At 41.6% G+C, this 20,508-nt stretch overlaps 1 protein-coding gene across 3 annotated transcripts in view; it reads left to right on the top strand.

Annotated features, from left to right (window-relative positions):
- PAQR5 (progestin and adipoQ receptor family member 5) overlaps positions 1-19,731 on the top strand; it is a 35,833-nt gene extending 16,102 nt beyond the window's left edge. Inside the window, exons 3-10 of one of the 3 annotated variants that reach the window (XM_030577028.1) lie at positions 1,476-1,603; positions 1,834-1,984; positions 5,199-5,325; positions 12,123-12,276; positions 13,771-13,815; positions 15,300-15,396; positions 16,452-16,593; positions 17,549-19,731. In XM_030577028.1, the coding sequence (XP_030432888.1) occupies positions 1,476-1,603; positions 1,834-1,984; positions 5,199-5,325; positions 12,123-12,276; positions 13,771-13,815; positions 15,300-15,396; positions 16,452-16,593; positions 17,549-17,796 (1,092 nt within the window). In that variant the 3' untranslated portion in view covers positions 17,797-19,731. Of the gene's footprint in view, positions 1-1,475; positions 1,604-1,833; positions 2,040-5,198; positions 5,326-12,122; positions 12,277-13,770; positions 13,816-15,299; positions 15,397-16,451; positions 16,594-17,548 lie in introns of all 3 variants that reach the window. The other 2 variants (XM_030577029.1, XM_030577030.1) reach the window with 2 other exon arrangements.
- The last annotated feature ends 777 nt before the right edge of the window (positions 19,732-20,508 follow it).

Here is a 20,508-nt window from a genome sequence, read left to right as displayed (position 1 = left end):
GTGCCACATTTATAACCTACGTCACTGAGATGCGATTCAATTCTATGTTCCTTCCTGATCTTAAAATGTTCGGACATATAAAGTTACTAGAGACACTTGAAGTCTGTCTGGAACATTAGCTACTACTACTTCATGCCACATTCTGCCATCACTGCTCATGTTAAATAACACCTTATCCAAACAGGAGTCCCCCTGACTTCAACTGATGACTTGCTGTGTAAAGATGGCGTAATCTAGCCTTTGGAAAGGACACTATCATACACTGATCTCTGAGCTGTCTAGGTGGACATTGCTTGCTCTTCACTGTGATAGTGGAGTGATGCAATGAGTTTTAATTTTTGGAAGAGTCTGAACTTAAAGGACGAGATTTTCAGAAACGGGTGCCCGAAGCCAGACCCTTCTGGGAATGTGCCTCCCAGACCTGTGCTGGCAGGGTTTGCACTAACACACTAAAAAGAGCTGTGTAGACATTGTGGCTGAGGTTAGAGCTTGGGTTCTCAAGTCTCCCCCACCATGCCGGTTTGAGAGCCAGCTCCAGCCCGAGCTGCAACAGCCCTACTGCTATTTATAATGCACTGGCGCAAACCCTGCCAGCACAAGTCTGTGGACTCAGGCTGGCAGGCTTCCTCCCACATGCAGTACAGACATACCCTTAGTCCAGAAGTGGGCACCTAACTAAGTGGACTCATTATTGGAAATGCTGAGGACCCAACAGCTGCTATTTTCTTCAACAATGCTGAAAACCAGGCCCAAATTGTTTCTCATGTGGCTCCCAAATGGAGGCACTGCAAATTTTTTGAATGACCTAATTTTGCAGAAATGGGCTGGGCTGGAGCTGAGCTGCAGCCCAGCTTCTACATGCCACTGAGGGGACAGAGGCTAGGAGCAGCCAGCAGCTGGGGGACCAGCCATTGCCAACAGTTCTGCTGCAGGCTTGCAGATCGAGGGTCAGCTCCTATATGTACGTGTCTTTTGAGCTCAAGGTCCTCTTCAAGAATTTCCCTATGATCCTCATACTTTTGCCAGAAGCTGGGAATGGGCAACGGGGGTTGGATCACTTCATGATTACCTGTTCTGTTCATTCCTTCTGGGGCACCAGTTAGAAGACAGGACACTGGGCTAGATGGACCATTGGTCTGACCCAGGGTGGCCATTCTTATGACCCTATTTATCACCTCGATTGTTCCTCACCCCCTCAGCCCATGTCCTAGATAAGAACATGCAACCATATTTCTGCAACAACCCTACTGCACCGTTAACATGTGTTCTCCTTCCTTTGTAGCATGCTTTCTGAATTGAATAGTTACCAGTATCCTGCACTGCAGCTTGATAAAGTTCTCTTTTTACAGAGAGATGTTTAGTGGGAGTTTTGCTGCAGGACTGGGCATCTCATGTTCCAATTCCTGTGACACAGTGTGAAATATACAGACTGTACAGTCCATCTAAATGACGCGCTTCTAATCATCCCCTTGCAGGTGTTTCGAGAGCAGGGCATCCTGTTTGGGTATCGCCATCCAAGAAGTTCTGCAGCAGACTGTCTCCTCAGCGTCTTCCAGATGACAAATGAAACACTAAATATATGGACACATTTTTTGCCTGCCTGGTACTTGAGCTGGTTTTTATTAACTGTTGTATTTTCAAATGTTTAAAATCACCCTAAGCCGATGGCTGTTTGTGATGGGGAGCGACTGAAGGATTTGGGGACCTGGGTGGGAAATGTACTGTGTTCCAATGGAGGGACAGGGAAAATATAACTGAGAACTCAAATAATAACAATGGGGCGGGATTTCACTAGTAACACACAAGGTACTAACTCAGTATTTTCTATTTCAGGTACTTCCTATGGAAGTTATTTGCCTTGGCCTATTCGCTGGATGTCTGGAACGACACGTATGCCTGGCCCTTCCTTGCCTACATGCTCACGTGCTGTATTTATCCTTTCACATCCAGCTGTGCCCACACATTCAGTACGATGTCCATCCAGGCGAGACATATTTGTTATTTCTTTGATTATGGTGCCCTTAGTATGTACAGTTTAGGTAAGAGTCTCCAAACATTGTCTTGTTAAATATGTAACAGAATAATTGGCAACATCTTCAGAAGCATCCAAGTGACTTAGGGGCCAGATCCTCAAAGGTATTTAGGCCCCTAGCTCCCACTGATATCTGTAAGAATTATGTACCTGAACACCTTTAAAGATCTGGGCCTAAGCCCCATTTTCAAAAGTGCCTTTGGTATTTAGGAGCCTAAATCTAATTAAAAGTCAATGGAACATGGGCTCCTAATTCACTTTTGAAAATAGGACTTAGGCTTTTAAGTCACTTAGGCACTTTTGAAAAAGTTGCCCAATGTCTTTTTTTTTTCTCGTTAGTCTTTAATGCCTTAAGTATTTTAGGATTGCTGTAGGTGTTTTTCAGTTAATAATAATTCATGCTTTGCACCTTCCACTCAAGGATCTCAAATCACTTCATGAACATTAATGAAGTAAGGCTCACAACACCTTCATGAGGTATGGAAGTATTGTCATACCCATGTTACAGAAACTAAAGCACAGAGTTTAAATGCCTTGCCTGAAGTCACACAGGCAGTCCCGAGGCTGCTGGTATTTATGCCAGGAACCAAGAGACTGACAGCTGAAAAGGGGCTTAAAGCTTCCTTTGTTCCCCTCGAGTCAAGTCCTGCATCAACCCAAGAATTGGGGTTCTTTCCCTTTATGCAACCACAGCAAATTAGGGACCAAATGCTACCTGGGCTGGAAGTAAGAGGAGGAGCATGGGCTCTGCTGGTTCACGCTCAGGGCTGGGTTCTCTGGGGTGACTATGGGAGGCACAGTGGGACAGTTGTTCCTTTGGAAAGACATGGTATTTGCCCTGGCTGGTGCATGCTGTGGCCGAACAGCCAGCTGGGGGACGTATCCTGCTGCCTGCCTGGCAGATGACATCTCCCTGGAGCTGTTGGGTCCGTCTCACTACTGCTTCCTGCACATGCCACCTTGAAATCCTGCTCCACCAATTAGCAAGGGGAGATTGGAGGACCTCTTGTCCTTAGCTGTTGCAACATGACTGTGTTGAAGACACACCCAGGACTTGAGACAGACAGATACACACTTAATCCAACTCTGATGCCTGCCGAAGTCAAAGACGAGGCTTACTAGATACTTGTACTACCATCCACAGAACGTTGAAGTACAGTCCTGCATATTAACATTTGGTAAAGTCACTCTGTCTGGGAGCGTTGAAGTAAAACTGTGAATTTTTTCTATCACGAATCTGTGCTGTGTGTTAATGATTAATCCTGGGGGTAGAGGGAACCAAAGCGGTGCCCTGACACTGTTATGGCTCTATAGAAAGAATGCTGAGTACATGCAACCCGTGTGAGAATAGCTCTGGTTTTTTTACTGATACCATCGAGGGAGATGCGGCCATCTCACCATTTGTGAATTAATTCCATGCTTTTGTCTACAGTGGATTATACCTGCTGTTTCAGTTTGGAGCAGCCTGTGGCTTGTAAAACACCTGTCACCAACATTTTTAGATGTCGCCATTTTGCTAATGCCCAGAGTAAAAGGATGAAATTGCACAATCCAAATAGCTCCATATCCCCATAGCCCCCCCCCCCAAACTAAGTAAGGTAAATTAGCCCTAACCTGCTGGTTCAGATGTTCTGCATTCCTGCAGTACCAACATAGCATGTTTTATCTATTATCATGGGACATGTCCAGCCTCCTTTGAAGTTGCTGGTAATTCTTATCAGTGCACAGTCATACAAGGGGTTGCTGAAAGTACCCTGCTCTGAGTCAGAGTTTCCCCTCTGTGATGTGTCTAATCTGCAGCTACATAAGGATCCAGAGGGACCTGGCTGTCTTGTTTATAAATCAGAGATATCCTGACATGAAGTTACTGCCTTTGGGTTTATTTATTATATTTGTAAAGGTATGGGCTCCGTGGGATGCGTCATCTCTGTTACAAGGAAGTCCTGCTGACAGCAACTGAACAATAAAGTTATCTTCAGCACTTAATGAAATAATTCAAGCATAAATATGAATGACAGTAAAGAAAGCATATACACTGGCAACCACATACATACAACAGAAACATAAGAACATCTCCACTGCAATTTAAAAAAAATCCATTGAAGGGTCCGATCGTGCAGTCCTGACTTAGCCCTAGCAGTCACTGCGGGGGAAAATGCCTGATTTAGGACTGGTTGCAGGGTGGGGCTCTTTGTTTTTTGTAAAATACCTGAAAAGAGCAGGCTGAAGCACACTACAATTCTGTCACTTTACAACAAGAAAAAACAAAAGGTTCTGGGCCAGATTCTTCTCATGCTTACACTGGGGTCAATCAAGAGGGACTCCGCTGGAGTCAATGGCATCGCACAGGCATAAAACCCAATGTGAGTGAGAACAGAATCAGCCCAGGGATAGATAATTTGCCTTAATTTTTTCTAACAGAAGAAGATGTATAAACGTAGCTAGAATAGAATGTTATCAGGCTGGGCTGCCAATGCATAGGGGAATGCTATTGTCCTAAGTCAATTTGTTTCTCTCCTGTGTGATACAGGCGAGTTTCAAAGCTCTGATTAATTGTTTAACCTAGTATCTGAAATGATGAAACTTTTTTCTTTATTTTGTCTTTTACATGTGTTAAATTAAAGTCCCTAGTCCACTCGCAGACACCTCTGATCAAGTCCATGGCAGACTATCCACTATCAGAGAGACAAAGGTAGGTGAAGTAATGTCTTTTACTGGACCAACTCCTGTTGGTGAGAGAGACAGACACCTCTCTCAGCAACTGAAGTTGGTCCAACAAAAGATATCACTTCAATCACCTTGTCTCTAGACCAGCACAGCTACAACATTACATATCCAATATCAGTCAGCTTGAAATAACAATGGACTTTTTCTGATAGTGTTGCCCCTGAATCTGGAGGCTTATTTAAAAATCAATTGTTCCATTTTCCATCGTGCTGAAATCCTGTCCTTCCTTGCAGCTTTCTTTAATTGCAGAGGGAGCTACAGGTGCTCATCACCTCTGAAATTCATTACCTCTGAAATATATTTAGGATCTGCCTACAAGATATATGGGATAACATTGGTTTGCTTGTTTGAAACCTGCAAGATCACCAAATTACCCGGGAGGTTACTGAAGGGCACTAATAACATTCAGAACTAACCTGGGCACTGATTTTATTTTCAGGTTCTGCTATTGCTTATTCAACGTATGTTTTCCCAGAAGAATGGATCAATAGCACTTTCCATCACTGTTATGTACCCATTGCTGTGCTTAACACGGTCATTAGCACTGGTCTTTCCTGCTACTCCAGGTACAGTTACCTTCTGATTATCCCACTGTGACTGCGAAAGCAGGTTTATTTACAAATGTAGCTTTGGAATATGCAACGCTGTGTGCACTGGGGAAAGGGAAGGGTAAAGGACGTTTAATTTTAGAACCATGTCACACAGTGAAGCTAGAGCAGCTTCACAAGAAAGCATGTGAAATAACTTATCGGTAAAGCTTTATTTTTAGAGTTGCTGAAAGCTAGCTTGGTATCTTAACTTACTATGTTTAATATGTCTGCCTAAAGTAACTTTTTTTTTTCTTTAACTACAGTGTGCCTGATATATAGGGTAAAGAAATTTGGGCCCCTGTGCTGCAACCACTTAAGCATGGGTTTAATTTTAAACACCTAGATATTCCCGTTGAAGTCAAGGGGACTGCTCATGGACATAAAGTTAGGAACTGCGTAAGGGTTTGCAGGATTGGGGCCTCACACCAATTGCCTCCTTTCTAAAGGGTAATAAACATGATGTGTACTGTATGCTTACCATGAGAAAATCATTCAAATCTAACTGCCCTGAAAATCTGACTTTATTATAGATTGAAAGTATCCTGGCATGGAATCTGGATTTGAGCAACATTTCTAAAAACTGCCATAGTACTCAGCTAGCTTCTGGTTATGAATTACCTACCAAATCTCAAAAAGGATCTTTTTAATCTTAATTCATGATGGAAATGCTCTTTAAAGCCTTTTCTGTAGAAGGTTAATCTCTATCATTAGGATAACACACAGTTTGCCTCTGTAATTAGTCAATTGTCCTTTTATTGGAGGAGTTTTTCCTGTTAACATGTGTGTCCATTACAGGACAAAGCACCACAATAGCTTCTGCTTATTGAGGAGTGCTTCACTATCAGCTGTAGTGGCTCTAAGTACACTCCTGACCCGGGGCCTTCGTTGGCATGTAAATATGTTTGAAATGATATTGCCATAGAACAGGGAGAGCTGAATCCCCAAAGGTAAAACATCAAAACAAAATGGAACAGCAGCAGAGGTGATTCTGTTGTAGCAGAGAAAAGAAGCAAATCCAAAGGGGAACAAACTGATAGCATAGCAGTGCATGGGTCTACCCAAAATCATGCTGCAAAGCTTGAGTGTCCCAGATGGGTCCTGATCCAGCCACTTACTTACAGAAGTAGCTCTACTGAGTTCTGTAGGATACTCGCAGAGGACTGACTACTCACTAGAGTCAGGGCTGCAGGTTTGCCTCCATCATTTTAATTTTAGTACCAAGTATTATGTGAACTGCAGAATTAGGAACTGATATTTTTAGACCATCCCACTTGTCTTGCCTTTTTTTCCCCTGTCCTTTTTTCTTTTTTAACTCTGTTTCTCTCTTCTTCTGTTTGTTTTCCCCTCCTCTTTTGTGTTGGTTGACTTTTGATTTCTGTTGTCTGGTTAGACAAATGAAGACAGGTGACAGTGGGTTAACTCTAGCTTTTACAATTTCAAGTATTACCAGGCTAACCCAGTTATGAAATGTCAACAAGTTAGACCAGTCCAAGTGTAGTTTTTTAACCTATTTTAAATTCTTTTTAATTTACAAATTGAAATGCCAGCATCCCCCAATTGTAGAACTGGAGATATGGTCATGTAAAACTTTTTTACAGCACTAAATAGATCAGATAAGACAGTGTAACATTGTTGTCTCAGCAATGCTGAAGTGTCAATTGTATCTGTGGTGCCACCATCAAACGTCACCATTTTTACAAGTCAAAAAAAGGTTTCTGAGTAAGCAGAAATTGTGACTAGTGGGCTTGATTCTGCTCTAACTTTACACCAGGGTGATTCTATTGGCTCAAATAATATATTCCTGATTTACACCAGTCTGAGTGGAGAATCAGGCCCACTGATTTCTAATTGCCGTCTCTAATGGGATAATAGCTCTTGCTATTTATCATTCCTGAATCCTAGAGACATCTTTCTCTTCCTACCAAACCATCCTGTTGCTTCACAATCAGCAGTGCAATGTTGTCCCCTACGAGTAGGTAACTTCTCTATTGTCCATAGTAAACATATAATAAAATCAGAGAATATCTCTGTGCAGTTCATGCTGAACTCTTATCGGAAGCTTTTATATATTTCCTTAACTTCATTCATGCAAAATAGAGCTTCCCTGTCAAATGAGCTGCAGCAGCATGGAACCTCACCTTTTCCTGTGCCAGCAATGACTTTGTTAGCTACCAGACTCTCCATCTATTCTTTTCTTTTCGTCTGTCTCTCTCCTTTCTTTTTTTCTTTTAGGCTCAGGCCCGCAGCTGCAGAGGAAGAACAATGCCACCCTGTGGCACAGAATCAATTTCCCCAGGGGGTTTGATGTTCAGTGAAATACACTAGGAGTGCACAGTTCTGTAAAATCCATAGTTTTGTGAATGTCTCTTCGCCAAAGTCCTCTTCCTTGTTTATGTAAGTGGCTAACTCACGATTGTATCCCCAAAGGGTGCATGAGCCACGCAAGGGGCAGAGATCCTGCTTCAACAGGAAAAGGTTGAAAAGAAAATGGGAGAGAATTTAAGGGCCTGACTGAGTCCCTGGGAGTTTAAGGCATTGAGCACCATGCAGGAAATTTAGTGCTCAGTGACAGCAGTAAATCTCATTTGCTTTCATACAACACAGAATCCTTCCGTAATCTTAATTACTATAGCTAAGGGACCAGATTCTCTTGAGTTACGCCAGTGCAACTCTTCCTAAAAATCAATGTGAGTCAGAGCAAAACTTGGTCCAAATTGCAGAATGGGCAATGTTGGAAGCAATGCAGTCTAACACGTTTAGAACTGCAGCCATCCATGAATCTCTCTCTCTTGTCTTTCTAAAAAAACACTCCCAGTAGTAGGCCAATGCAATCGTGGGCCATCCACATCTATCATAACTTTTATGACCATTCACAGAAAAACCACTATGACATTCTGTACCTTGGGGGAGTGTCCTGGAACCCCCATATTCCTAATTTACATATGATTGTGATCTTATGTATAAAGCATGCCTTGTAAGGTATCAGGGGAAAGGTTATGACCTGCTGAAAGTCATTTCTCTGTCCATATGTGTATATCATTGATGCATGTGAAGTTATGAGAATTGTGTTGTATGGTGGTCACTAAAACATGCTGTAAATTGGGGAATCAGCCAGACATCAGCTCCCCAGAGGCAACAGCAAAGAAAGTGGCCAATACCTGGGTGGGGTATCAATCAACTCATCAACAACCATTGTCCAAAACGGGAGCAATGCACAATGCAATGACTCACCTGCATGAGACCACACCAGGGGAATTGCTCAATCTTGCCTAGAGACTCAGCAAGGCCCACCCAGACATGCTGGACTTGTGTTTTCCAAGCACATGGATTGAGGGTATAAAACAGACAGAGTGGTCATATGCTTGGCCTTTCTCCTTCCCCCACGTATGCTGCAAGCAACTAAAATACCGAGAAGACAAGACTCCAGCAGAGGAGATTGGCCCAGATTTCAAAGGGAAAATCTGTATACTAAGGACTGTAATGTCCAGTGGGGTGAGAAAAACTGCTTAATCTAGTTGTTGCCCTGTCTAATAGGGTTGAGAGTTTAGACTTCATGGTCATATTGTATTTCTTTTGGTAACTAAACTCTGACTTTTTCCCTATCACTTAATATCACTTAAAATCTACCTTTTATAGTCAATACATTTGTTTTACTGTTTATCTTTACCAGTGAGTTTGTATGAAGTGTGTGGCAAATCTGCTCAGGTTTGACAAAGGCTGGTGTATGTCCACTTTCCATTGATGAAGGGGTGAACCAATTAATAAATCTGCACTGCCATCTTGAGCAGTGCATGACGGTATATTCCTGGGGCACAGTGCTGGGAGCTGGGAGAATGTGGCTCTGGTACCTTTCTCTGTGTGATTCATGAGTGGCTCTGGGAGCATTCATGCAATCTAGCTGGGTGTGGAGCTCCACATGCTGTTGTGCTGAGTGATCACAGCGCCTGGAGGGGTTTGCTGCTGGTCATTAGCAAGGCATTGCGAGAGACGGCCCAGGCTGGAGAGGATTAAGGGGGCACAGCGGTCCCACAGTCCCAGGCTGCACCTTGGGGGGATCCCATCACAACCACATCTACCAATAAGCAGATATATTTCCACTCCTCCAAATGAACTGGGCGCTAACTTTCATAGGCATGTAGATTATTTTAGTGAGTAAAAGATTATGTAGCTGCAACAATACAGTATAACGATTTCAGGTTGATTAATATTCAGGCCATTTGCACTTCATCATCATCTTGGCAAATCCCAAAGGGACGTAGTCTTCTTGTAAAGCAGTCGTCATCCGGATCGATCTTCGGCATGGTGCTTAAAGCTGTGGTTGTATACTGAGGTTTCTGTCCACTACTGGCAACCTTGTCATGCCACTGAAGCATTTGGCACCCACATGGTCACCGGCGGGGTAGCAACATTCATTAGTAAGCATGCATCAGAACTCATTGGTCTTCCATTTTTATAATATATCCATACCAACAAAGCTGCTGGGACTGATCCGGTCTTGATGGAGATGATTGTTGGATTTGGCTTTGAATATCTTCATTTCTGATCTTGTCTTGCCACTTCATATGGAGCAGCTGATGGAGACAATGAAAATTAGAACCATCAGTCCAGTGATCTTCGGATGCGCCCACGTTTCATTTCTGTGCAATAGAATTGGTGTAACTGTCATTCTATAGACCTGCAGCTTCGTAGAAAGCTTGATGTCATGAGGTCCCCACAGAGGTCACTGAAGGGCCTGAATCATGGATGCTGCTATACAAGCGTCCACATTTTCCAAGCATTGTTCAGCATTGTCTTTGACGCTACTCAAGGATCTGACAGCTGGCAGCTGCTCCGTGTGTCAATTAGGACAGGTTAATATTGAGCTGGTTGTAAACAGCAAAGTAGCTTGCATGGGTCTGGTTATTAATCCCAACAAAACTAAATCTGAAGCCATTACCATCAAACAGCCTACAGCTCCAGATTACAGCCAGGACAGTATTAACCTGTCCGGGTGGGACATCAAGCAGTTGGCAACTATTTTCACTTGCTGTAAAACAGTGGTTCCCAAACTGGGATTCATGAAATGTTATAGGAGGCTCTTGGGAAAAAAATCCCTAACGGTGGACAGAGGGACAGCACGGGGCCAGCAGCCCAGAGCCCCTGCACGTCTAAGAGCCAAGCAGATCAAAGCAAGTGCATCTATCACACTGAGGAGATTTAAACTTCAAGACTCCTTATAAGAAACTGAAAGGGAGGTGGATATTTTTTGGCTTTTAAAATGAAACAGGCAGCTAGTATTGTTTTTAAAATTATTATGAAGAACAAGTTTAAGCTTTGTTGTAATGTGCGTTGTTTGCCTGGATTGCTCAAGACCTGAATGCTTGTGTAGGAGGAACTCTTTGAGTTGGCTTCTTAAATACCTTCCTGCTGTTTCACATCTGATTCTCCTTGATGAAACATAGGAGCCTTGTCTTATAACAGGCTTAATCAAAGTGATACAAGCTATGAAAGTGAGATCTTGGAACAGTGTTGCCATTTTCATAATGTAATAAAAATACTGTAATGATAAATAATAATTAACAATAAATACTCTGTAATAAGCATGTCATAAAAACAAATTTTATATTTCCAAGATCACTGCTTTTTTAATTTATACTCAGGTAAAGGAAAAAAATCCCTGGAAATATTCATTTTTAGGCAGAGGTTTGCAAGACTTGACATTTTATTGAAAAGGGTTCACAGGTTGTTAAAGTTTGGAACCACTGCTCTACAATAACTAAAAATGGAGAAAGTATTAGTATGTAAGCTAAATTATGAATTAATTGGTATCACAGAGACTTGGTGGGCTAAATCTCATGACTGGAATATTGGTAGAGATTGTGTAGGAAGAACCAGCAGGGAAAAAGGCAGGAAATGTTGCATTGTATATTAAGAATATATAGACTTGTTCTGAGATCTAGAAGGAGGTGAGAAGCATATCAGTTGAAAATCCCTGGGTAAAGATAAAAGGGGAAAAATAGGGGTGACATCATGGTAGGGGGCTACTATAAACCACGAGATCAGGAAGAAGTGGATGAGACATTTCTAGAACAAATAACAGAAATATCCAAAACACAAGACCTGGTAGTAATGGGGCACTTTATCCAGACAACTGTTGGAAAAATAATGCAGCAAAATACAAAATGTCCAATAAATTCTTGGAATGTATTGGGAACAATTTTTTATTTCAGAAAATGGAGGCAATAACCAGGGCGAGAGCCATTTTAGACTTGATTCTGACCAACAGGGAGGAATTGGTAGCGAATCTGAAGGTGGAAGGCAATTTGGGTGAAAGTGACCATCTGAAATGATAAATTTCATGATTCCTAAGGAAAGGAATGTGAGAGCAGCAGAATAAGGTTTACTTGGTTCTGCCTCAGCACAGGGGATTAGACTAGATGACCTCTCAAGATCCCTTCCAGATCTACATTTCTATGATTCATTCTTCTTAACCACTTCATACTGTTCCTCATGAAGATTAATAGGAATATGAATCAGTGTATCAGCATGAAGATGGAACTTCTTGATGAAGGCAGGAACTTTTATCATGGTCATCAGAAAAAGGTTAATGTGTTTCTATAAATCTACCATACCAGCTCTTACCAGCTTCTCAGGAATTTGTTTCAATACTGGATAGTTGATTGGTGAGTTGGCAATAAAGCATTTTTTCCCTTTTATGTACTTTACAAATACTGAATTATCAAGTGTGAAAGTGTATAAAAATGGCTGAAACTGAACTTATTTTTGACTTTTAGGAGAAGCAGGATGCCTCCATTGCTTTCTCCCTGAGAACTTCCTACTTCTTCCCATATCCTTCTCACCCACTGAAGCAGTATCTGTGCAGCAGTCGCATCTCAAGAGCTCTCACTTCAGATTCCTACATGGATCTAGAATAAAGACTGGACAAATGTAAGAAAACAGAGAAGTATTTCTGGGATTTGGTGCATCTCCCTTAAACTTTATTTGCAGAACTGCGCACCTGGGCTGAAGAATTGGTGTTATGTTTCAGAAATGGAAGCAAATGTAGGTTTGTACATTGCTAAAAAGAAGTAGCAAAATGCAGGGAAACTAGTAGCACAGCAGTATTTGAATGGGTGGCATGAGGACATGCAGGATGGGATGGAATCTACACTTGCACCGAAGCTCATCATCCTACAAGGAGGATAAAAAGAGAGCCAATAGGATCATCGTCGTTTTCCATACCCAAAGTCTGCAGACCTTACAACAGGCTTTCACAGAGGTCCAAACTGTGTCAGAGCTTTGTTGGGGGCCAGCTTCACATCTGATTTGAAAAGCACTAGTCAGTATCTAGTCCAGGGGTTTTCAAACTGGGGGTTGTAACCCTCAGGGAGCACCAGGTTATTACATAGCAGGTCGCGAGCTGTCAGCCTCCACCCACAAACCCCGCTTTGCCTCCAGCACTTATAATTGTGTTAAATACAAAAAAGGTGTTTTAAATTTATAAGGGGGGTTGCACTCATTGGTTTGCTGTGTGAAAGGGGTCACCAATGCAAAAGTTTGAGAAACACTGATCTAGTTCATTGCTCAGAAAGTCTGGATAGTTACAAAGAATTGTTTTGCAGGGACAGGGTGTTAAAAGAGCTGAGAAGTTGGCAGGGAGCATTAGATGACCTGAGCACAGAATGCTGCATGTAAAAGGTGCAAGAACAAGGAGCAGTGAGAAATTTGAACTTGCAGTAATGAAACAGCTGCTGTGTAGCTACCAAGTTTGTTCTCCTTGATAGCAAGAATAAGACCTAAGGAAAAAGAGCAGAGTTAAGACGACCCAAATTAGCATCAAGACACACCCATTCAATACACTGTATGTAACCACATTGGGAGCAGGGATGAAGGAGATTTGAAGCTTACTTTTGCCATACTACACCCCATGCTTATCTTTCCTTGCCCTCACATGGAACCAGCCTCCACTTGTGCTACACCACTCAAGGATTTACAGGATCAAGCCCTGACTCGAAGGGATAAGTGAAGTATCTATGATCCCTGATATTCCAACTGGATTTCTGACCTGGATAGAATGGTAATGCATCGCATTTACTATGAACTTTGTATGTGTACCACTGAGCAGTAATGTGTGTCTTTCTGGTTCTGTCTTGGTTTGGAATCTCAAGCTCTTCATTTGAGTAAAGGAAAGTCACCTGTGAACACGTTTTTTCTGCTGAAAGGTGTGGTGTTCTTTCTAACTCTCCTCTTTGGCACAATCATCACTTCTTTCAGCTCTTTGCACATTTGCTGAGGACTGGTAAATTATGTTTAGACTTTGCACCAACAAAGTATAAAGTGCATCTCAACCATTTTCTTTGTATTGCTAACAAAGTCCAGCATATATGTCTCCACCCAAACATACTCTTTTCTTCTCATTTACCATATGATTGTAATCAACAGGCTTGGTGCTCCATATCTCCATTATAACAGTGATGTCACAGAAAGGTAATAAGGGTCAGATTTATTTTATTTTATTTTGAATTTTAGCTAATATGTTTGTATTCCCTGAAATGCTGCATTTACAAAATCTTGGCTGGATGCAAAATATAAGTATTCTAAGACATGTATCATGCATTGTAAACTGAAACTGTGATTCAACTTAATGAATCAATATTCATGACCATGGCATGAATGCTGCTTTACTTACAAGACCTTGTAATCCAATATAAATAGATCTATTTTTATGACAACACTGAGTTCAATATCTAGCCTCTGTGATGAAGGAGTTCAAAAACTCAAGAGGTCAAAATAACTATAACTTTTAAAGAAGCAAACTCTGTTTTTTCCAACTGACGTATGGTAGATGTTGCTAAATTTTAAAGGACGCACTTTCTCAGTGATTTCCCTTAGGCCATTAATACTGCTTTGAAATGTGTGCCAAGATGATGTAAAAAGATTTCATACTTTCAAAGTTGCTCTCAGAGTCTGTGTTGAAGAGCCCGGTGCATGCTAATCTACATCTAGAAGAGACATCCATTTTAGTCAATCAGAGTTTAGAAAATTGTGTCTGATTTGTTTGCTGTTCGGTGATTTTACACAATGGTAGGAATCTTGTAATCTGGGAAATAAATTTGTGTGATTCAGCCATCATGGAAATGGCTACAGACTCCTCAATATGCTGCTAATTCCACTGTGGCCTGCAGAAAACAACTGGAAAGATTGTTATAGTGAATCACACAAGGAACCAGAACTTCCAACAAACACTGATCCCAGTGTCTGTTTATGTTGGACTCTCTCACCTCAACGACACAGCAGCACACCACAGTACTAGCTATCAGGCTGGAGACCCAACATGGAAGTTTGCTGAATTATAGAATCAAGCTATCCCTCTGCTCCATTCATCATTCCTTATTTTTAATGATGACTGGCCTGCTATGCTCCTGTATTAGTGCAAGATTCAGCTATTTTCAATTTGTTAATTGTCTTACCTACAACATGAGAGCTGAAGAAGTGGGGAATCAATGGAGTTTAATGAGGAATGATTGTGGGTGCCCTGTCTCAAAAGGCCTGATCCATGCACGGTAAAGGCAGTGGGAGTCTTTCCATTGATTTCAGTAGAGTTGGGCCAGGCCCACAGTTTTAACCAGTCTTTACATAATTCAGCTGATTGATACATTATAAACAAGGTCATTGTTAGAACAAACCTAGACATTTATGTGGCTTGTTTGTCTACCACGTTTTACAATAATTAGTTGCAAAAACAAATTGAGGATGGCTGTAATTTGGGTTTAATTTCTCCAGCCCCACTTCTAGACTTAGACAGCTTGTTGTACGCTAGTATAGATTACAACAGCTGTGGAAATATGGCTGTGCAAAAAAATTTACATAAAAAGCATGTTCTGCAAGCCACAGTTCCTTCGAAAATATCCCTGGCAGTTGCACAATCCTTATTTGCTTTAATTTTGTAATTTAAAATGCGTTTTATGTAGGTTCCCTGAAATAAAGCAGCCCAGGCTCAGTAAAACTCTTCGCACGCTGGCTTTTGCATATCCGTACCTGTTCGACAGCACGCCTCTCTTCTACAGGGTACGCACTGAACATTCAACTCTTATTAAGATGCCATAAAATACATTGGCTTCCTGCAGTGAAGTAACTATCGGCTATTAACATGAGACTGAGCGTATTTAGGAAAATATACAGACTTTTTTAAAAAGGAAAACTATATGAGCTAGAAAACAGTGTTTGGCTATTTTTAGCAAATATTTGTTGATGTACAGATTATTTTGTACTCAGTACTGGGGCACTCAAACATATTGGCAATTTACCATGAGCCCAAAAGCTGCCCTTGGCCCAATTCTTGGATGTCAGTGGGAGTTCTGCCTGAGTAAGCTCGTTAGTATTTGGACCACAATTTGCATAAAACAGATGATTGCATCTGCTCTCATATCTACTACTGGGTTCTGCTCACAGTGTTCCAGATCCCAGCGTACAATAATCCAGCCCGACTAAGTGGCCACTTTTAGTCCTCATACTAAAATGGCTAGTAGTTAAATATCATCATCTTGGTACATAGGGCTACAGGGACAGGTGGTGTGTTCTTTGGAAACATGCAACGGACAGACAAGAAAGCCCTTTTATATATAGACAGCTTGGGCTTGATTCTCCCTGTGTCCCAGCAGGACAGGCACAGGAGCTGACTGAGGCTACCTGATTCCCAGCCAGTCTAAACTGAAGCTCCATGAAAAAGGCTTTAACTTACAACACTGGCATAAGGGCCCTTAGGGACCTTACACCAGTGGCGAATAAGACTCAGATATAACCACGCCCACTTCACTGTTGATCCCACCCATGCCCCAATGTATGAATGCCCCTGTTCTAGCCTCCCTTTCAGCTTACACTGGAAATGAAAAAGTGGCTAGCACGGGGGGCAGGGGAACTGCCTGTGCAAGCTTTCTGCTAGTGGAGCATTCTGGTGTGCGGGGTGACTACTCCACAAGCCATCTCTAGCCATTTTATGAGGCCGGGGGACCTTAGCATAGCAGCAAATCTGGCCCCAATCTAGAGGTATTCTTCAGTAGTTCTCTAACTTTCCTTTCCTTTTCTTGGTACCCCATGTGTAATTTTTCCTTTTGATATCATAGCTATATCTGTGTACTGGGGAAAGCTGCATGGAAAGTGTAATCCCAGTCCACTACAAGCACTGTGTGTTTGCCTTCCTCACTTGTTTCATTTTTGCTGCACATCTTCCTGAAAGACTTGCACCGGGACGCTTTGACTATATTGGTGAGTGCAGAACACTGTGATTTTTGTCTTTACTATTTTTTATTTCCAGCATTTAAGAGCACAGAAGCTTGGGCATCTCATGAGGGATATAATATATCCGGAGCAGAGTAAATGGTTCATATCAGGAAAATACATTCACTGTTTCACAGTCATGGTTAAAGTAGCCATGCACAGTTGTGCAAGAAGGCATCTCCAATGACCTCTTGTTTCAAGAAGTATCATAGAATCTCTAATGACCACAAAGTGGTCCTTTGCCATCCAAAAATCTATACTGGGGTAGGCAACCTATGGTACGTGTTCTGAAGGCGGCATGTGAGCTGATTTTCAGTGGCACTCACACTGCCTGGGTCCTGGCCACTGGTCAGGGGGGCTCTGCATTTTAATTTAATTTTAAATTAAGCTTCTTAAACATTTTAAAAACCTTATTTGCTTTATATACAAGAAGAGTTTAATTATATATTATAGACTTATAGAAAGAGATCTAAAAACGTTAAAATGTATTACTGGCAAGCAAAACTTTAAATTAGAGCGAATAAATGAAGACTTGGCATACCACTTCTGAAAAGTTGCTGATCCAATCTACACTATCGTGCCAGGCTATACAGTACTGAGTTGGAAGAAAGCCTGACTCATCAATACCATTTCTTGCAGCACACAGGTGTTTCCTGGTGGTCTCCCATCCAAGCAGTGATCCAGCCAAGTTCTATTTAGCTTGCAGTCTCTGGCAGAATAAGAGCACAAAGCAGTATACGCAGAACTTTGGTTTACAGTAGGCAGGGATTCAGTGAGTGTCCAGATGGACAATTGCCTTAGTTTAGCAGCATCACAATAAGAGCCATATAAATTAGTAAAATAAATAAACTGAATTTTTGCACATAAGATTTGCTAAACTGCCAGAGGTGTATTTTAATGAAACCGAGAAATTTCTTGTTAAATATTTTTGACTCTGTTGCAGGGCACAGCCACCAGCTTTTCCATGTATGTGGCATCATTGGCACACACTTCCAAATGGAGGCCATCTTTATAGACATGAACGCTCGCCGTGACTGGCTCTTAGCTTTCTCACCTCTTCTCTCTTTCTCTCAGACAGCTGGTTCAATTGGTATCTCCATTATCATGAGCCTAACTATCATTGCGGCTTTCTCATGGGCTCTCTATTCCAGACCAAAGTCCTCTAGGAAAGAAAAACTACATAGGCATTAAACTTTAAGTAGAGATTGGTTTTTAGTTACATTGCTGTAAATGAGAAATACCAAGTAACTTTAGTACTGGATCAATTAAGGTGATGAGATATTTTGATTGATTTTCTTGGGGAAGATACTTAAGGGGTTTTCAAGAGTGAACCATTTTATATTGCACTGCTTTTTGTACATATGACTTTAAAGTTGGAGAGATTGTGAAATGGTTTAAAATCCGGTCAAGTTGATATTTGAGCATGAAATTATTTAGAAAAAAATTAAAACATTGTAAAAGGGAGAAGTGTAATATTTTGCAAGCCAGTATTTGAGGGCAGATTTAATCCAAATGATGAAACTCACTGCAATACCATCTTCTAAGTCAAGGGTCATTTATCTGTGCTGATTTCAGTTGACTGCTTTAGGGTAGAACCAGGAAACTTTATTATTTTGATTATAACATGATGGTACATTGTGATTGTCAGTTCATAGGCATAAGTGTCTATATTTTATATATTTAATACATGGGGTAACATCTTGATCCTATTGAAGTAAATGGCACTTTTGCAACAGACTTTAATAAGAGCCAGGATTTCACCCTAGAATCCTAGTGTTCCTAGGATTGGGCCTTTCAGTTCTTCCCTCGGGAGATTACTCCAGTCTGAGTTCACTGTTAGTATGTTTTTCTGATATTCAGTCTAAATTTCCTTGGCCTGATTCTGCATTTGTTTACGGCCTGATCAGTCGGTGGGTGTTTTCCATTGAGTACAATGAGCTGTAATTCAGGCCCTTGTATCAGTGGGGTAGTTCCACTGACTTCAGCAGTTACACTCCTGATTTACAGTAACGTGAATGAGAGGAGAATCAAGCCTCCATTGCTCCTAATTAAACCTCTCCACAGTATGCAGACACCTCACTGAAAGACTATCACTGAGAAGCCATCAAAATTGCAATCTGGGGTCACAAATTTTGGCTTGGAAGCAGGTGACACCCTGCGACTGGACTGACTTGCACTCAGCTGGTGACCAGAGAGGTACTAGGCCAGGTTATAATGTCTGTTAGAGTATTTGATTACTGTTTTTTATACACAGGAGTGGTACTCAAATGTCTCAGGCTTTGAGGTTATCTGTGACTTGATCACATATTGGATTATCTGATACCTTGGAATATATTTTTATTAAGTACATAAATATATAATGCAGAAAATTACAATGAGATTATCAAGCTTCCTGATAACTGTATGGGTTTACTATATGTTTTGTAAATAGTAGCTTCCATTGAGGTGTAATAGATGCACTTTGGGTTGACAGTGCAGCACAATCTTTAAATATATTCTGGGAAAAACACAATTTGGAAATGACCTTACTTTCTTCTGAAAGCTGATCAAGATTTCTATTAATATTTATTAGCACTGGAACATAATGTTTTTATCCAACATTTTATTTAATTAAAAAAATAACTATGACAAGAAAAGCGCTAATATGTGCTGCTGATCTGTTTATCTATCTTGTCTTTTAGTATAGCTGGGAAAGTCTGGCTTTGTTTGCGAAAAGTGATTTAAGATTCTATAGGATTAATTAATTTCTTTCTTTCTCAGTTGGTAGTCTAACTTTTCAGATTCAATAAGTCCCATGTTCTGTGACTATTACACATACACAATTAGGTAACTTCAAATAAGCAGTGGTTCATAGGAGAACTACCTGTAAAACAACACATTTCTGTTCGACACGGTAGTCTGCTCCTTCATCCTTCTAGACCCTACAGCAGTGTCACGTGGGGATCTGGTCTGACACTTACACATTTTAATAGAGCAAATTAGTTGAGTGTCATTCCAACATTTTCTGATCCTGAAACATCAGATGGAAAGAGAAGCCAGATTAATTATAATGTGAGAGACACATTCAAAACCATATCATGAATTAAGCTATACAGCTGTAAAGAAATAAAGTCTATTTATGAAGAATTGGTCTTGTCATATTATTACATGTGAAGAATGCCAGAATAACTGTTTGTTTCTTTCAGCCTCTCTACCATGTCTGTACAGTATCCAAACAGAATCCTGCAAACTGATGGGCAATCTTTGGCCTATCCTGTCCCAAACACTGAGCATAATTTGCATCCTCTTCATCAGACCCCCAACCAAGAAATAGGTGAAGCCCTTCAACTTTAAGACCAAATCTAGAACATTTTTTTCAGTTACGTATTTCAATTCAGTGGTACTTTATTAGCATGGCAAGCTATACAAATGTTGCCAAAGTGTAAAAGAGACAGCCATGGTAGGTATCTGTCCAGGATAAAGTTAAACACTGTTTGGGATATGATCCCATCTCTGTCATTTCTGACCCAGTGCCAGGCTCCAAGTTCCTTTTAAGCTGTGCAGCCACACAGCAGGGAGAGGTGCCTTGGCCCTGCCCCCTCTGAAGCTGCCACTGACATCACGGAGAGGCACTCTCCCCAGTCCTGGGCTGCTGTGAGTAAGAGAGGGCTGCAGGGAATCCTCTCTACCTGTTGCAGCCTGCACCCAAAACCCCTCATCCCTGACCCCACCCCAGAGCCTGCACCCTCAGTCAGAGCCATCACCCCCCCACACCCTAACCCTCTGCCCTAGCCCCCTCTGCACCCCAAATGCCTCATTCCCAGCCCAATCCCAGAGCCTACACCCCCAGCCAGAGCCCTCACTGCCCTGCACCCCAACCCTCTGCCTCAGCACGTAACCCTCTTGGCCTCATCCCAGCCACAC

Source organism: Gopherus evgoodei, chromosome 10 (genome assembly GCF_007399415.2).
Source record: "Gopherus evgoodei ecotype Sinaloan lineage chromosome 10, rGopEvg1_v1.p, whole genome shotgun sequence".
Taxonomy (NCBI): domain Eukaryota; kingdom Metazoa; phylum Chordata; order Testudines; family Testudinidae; genus Gopherus; species Gopherus evgoodei.
This window is presented reverse-complemented; position numbering and strand designations above follow the sequence as displayed.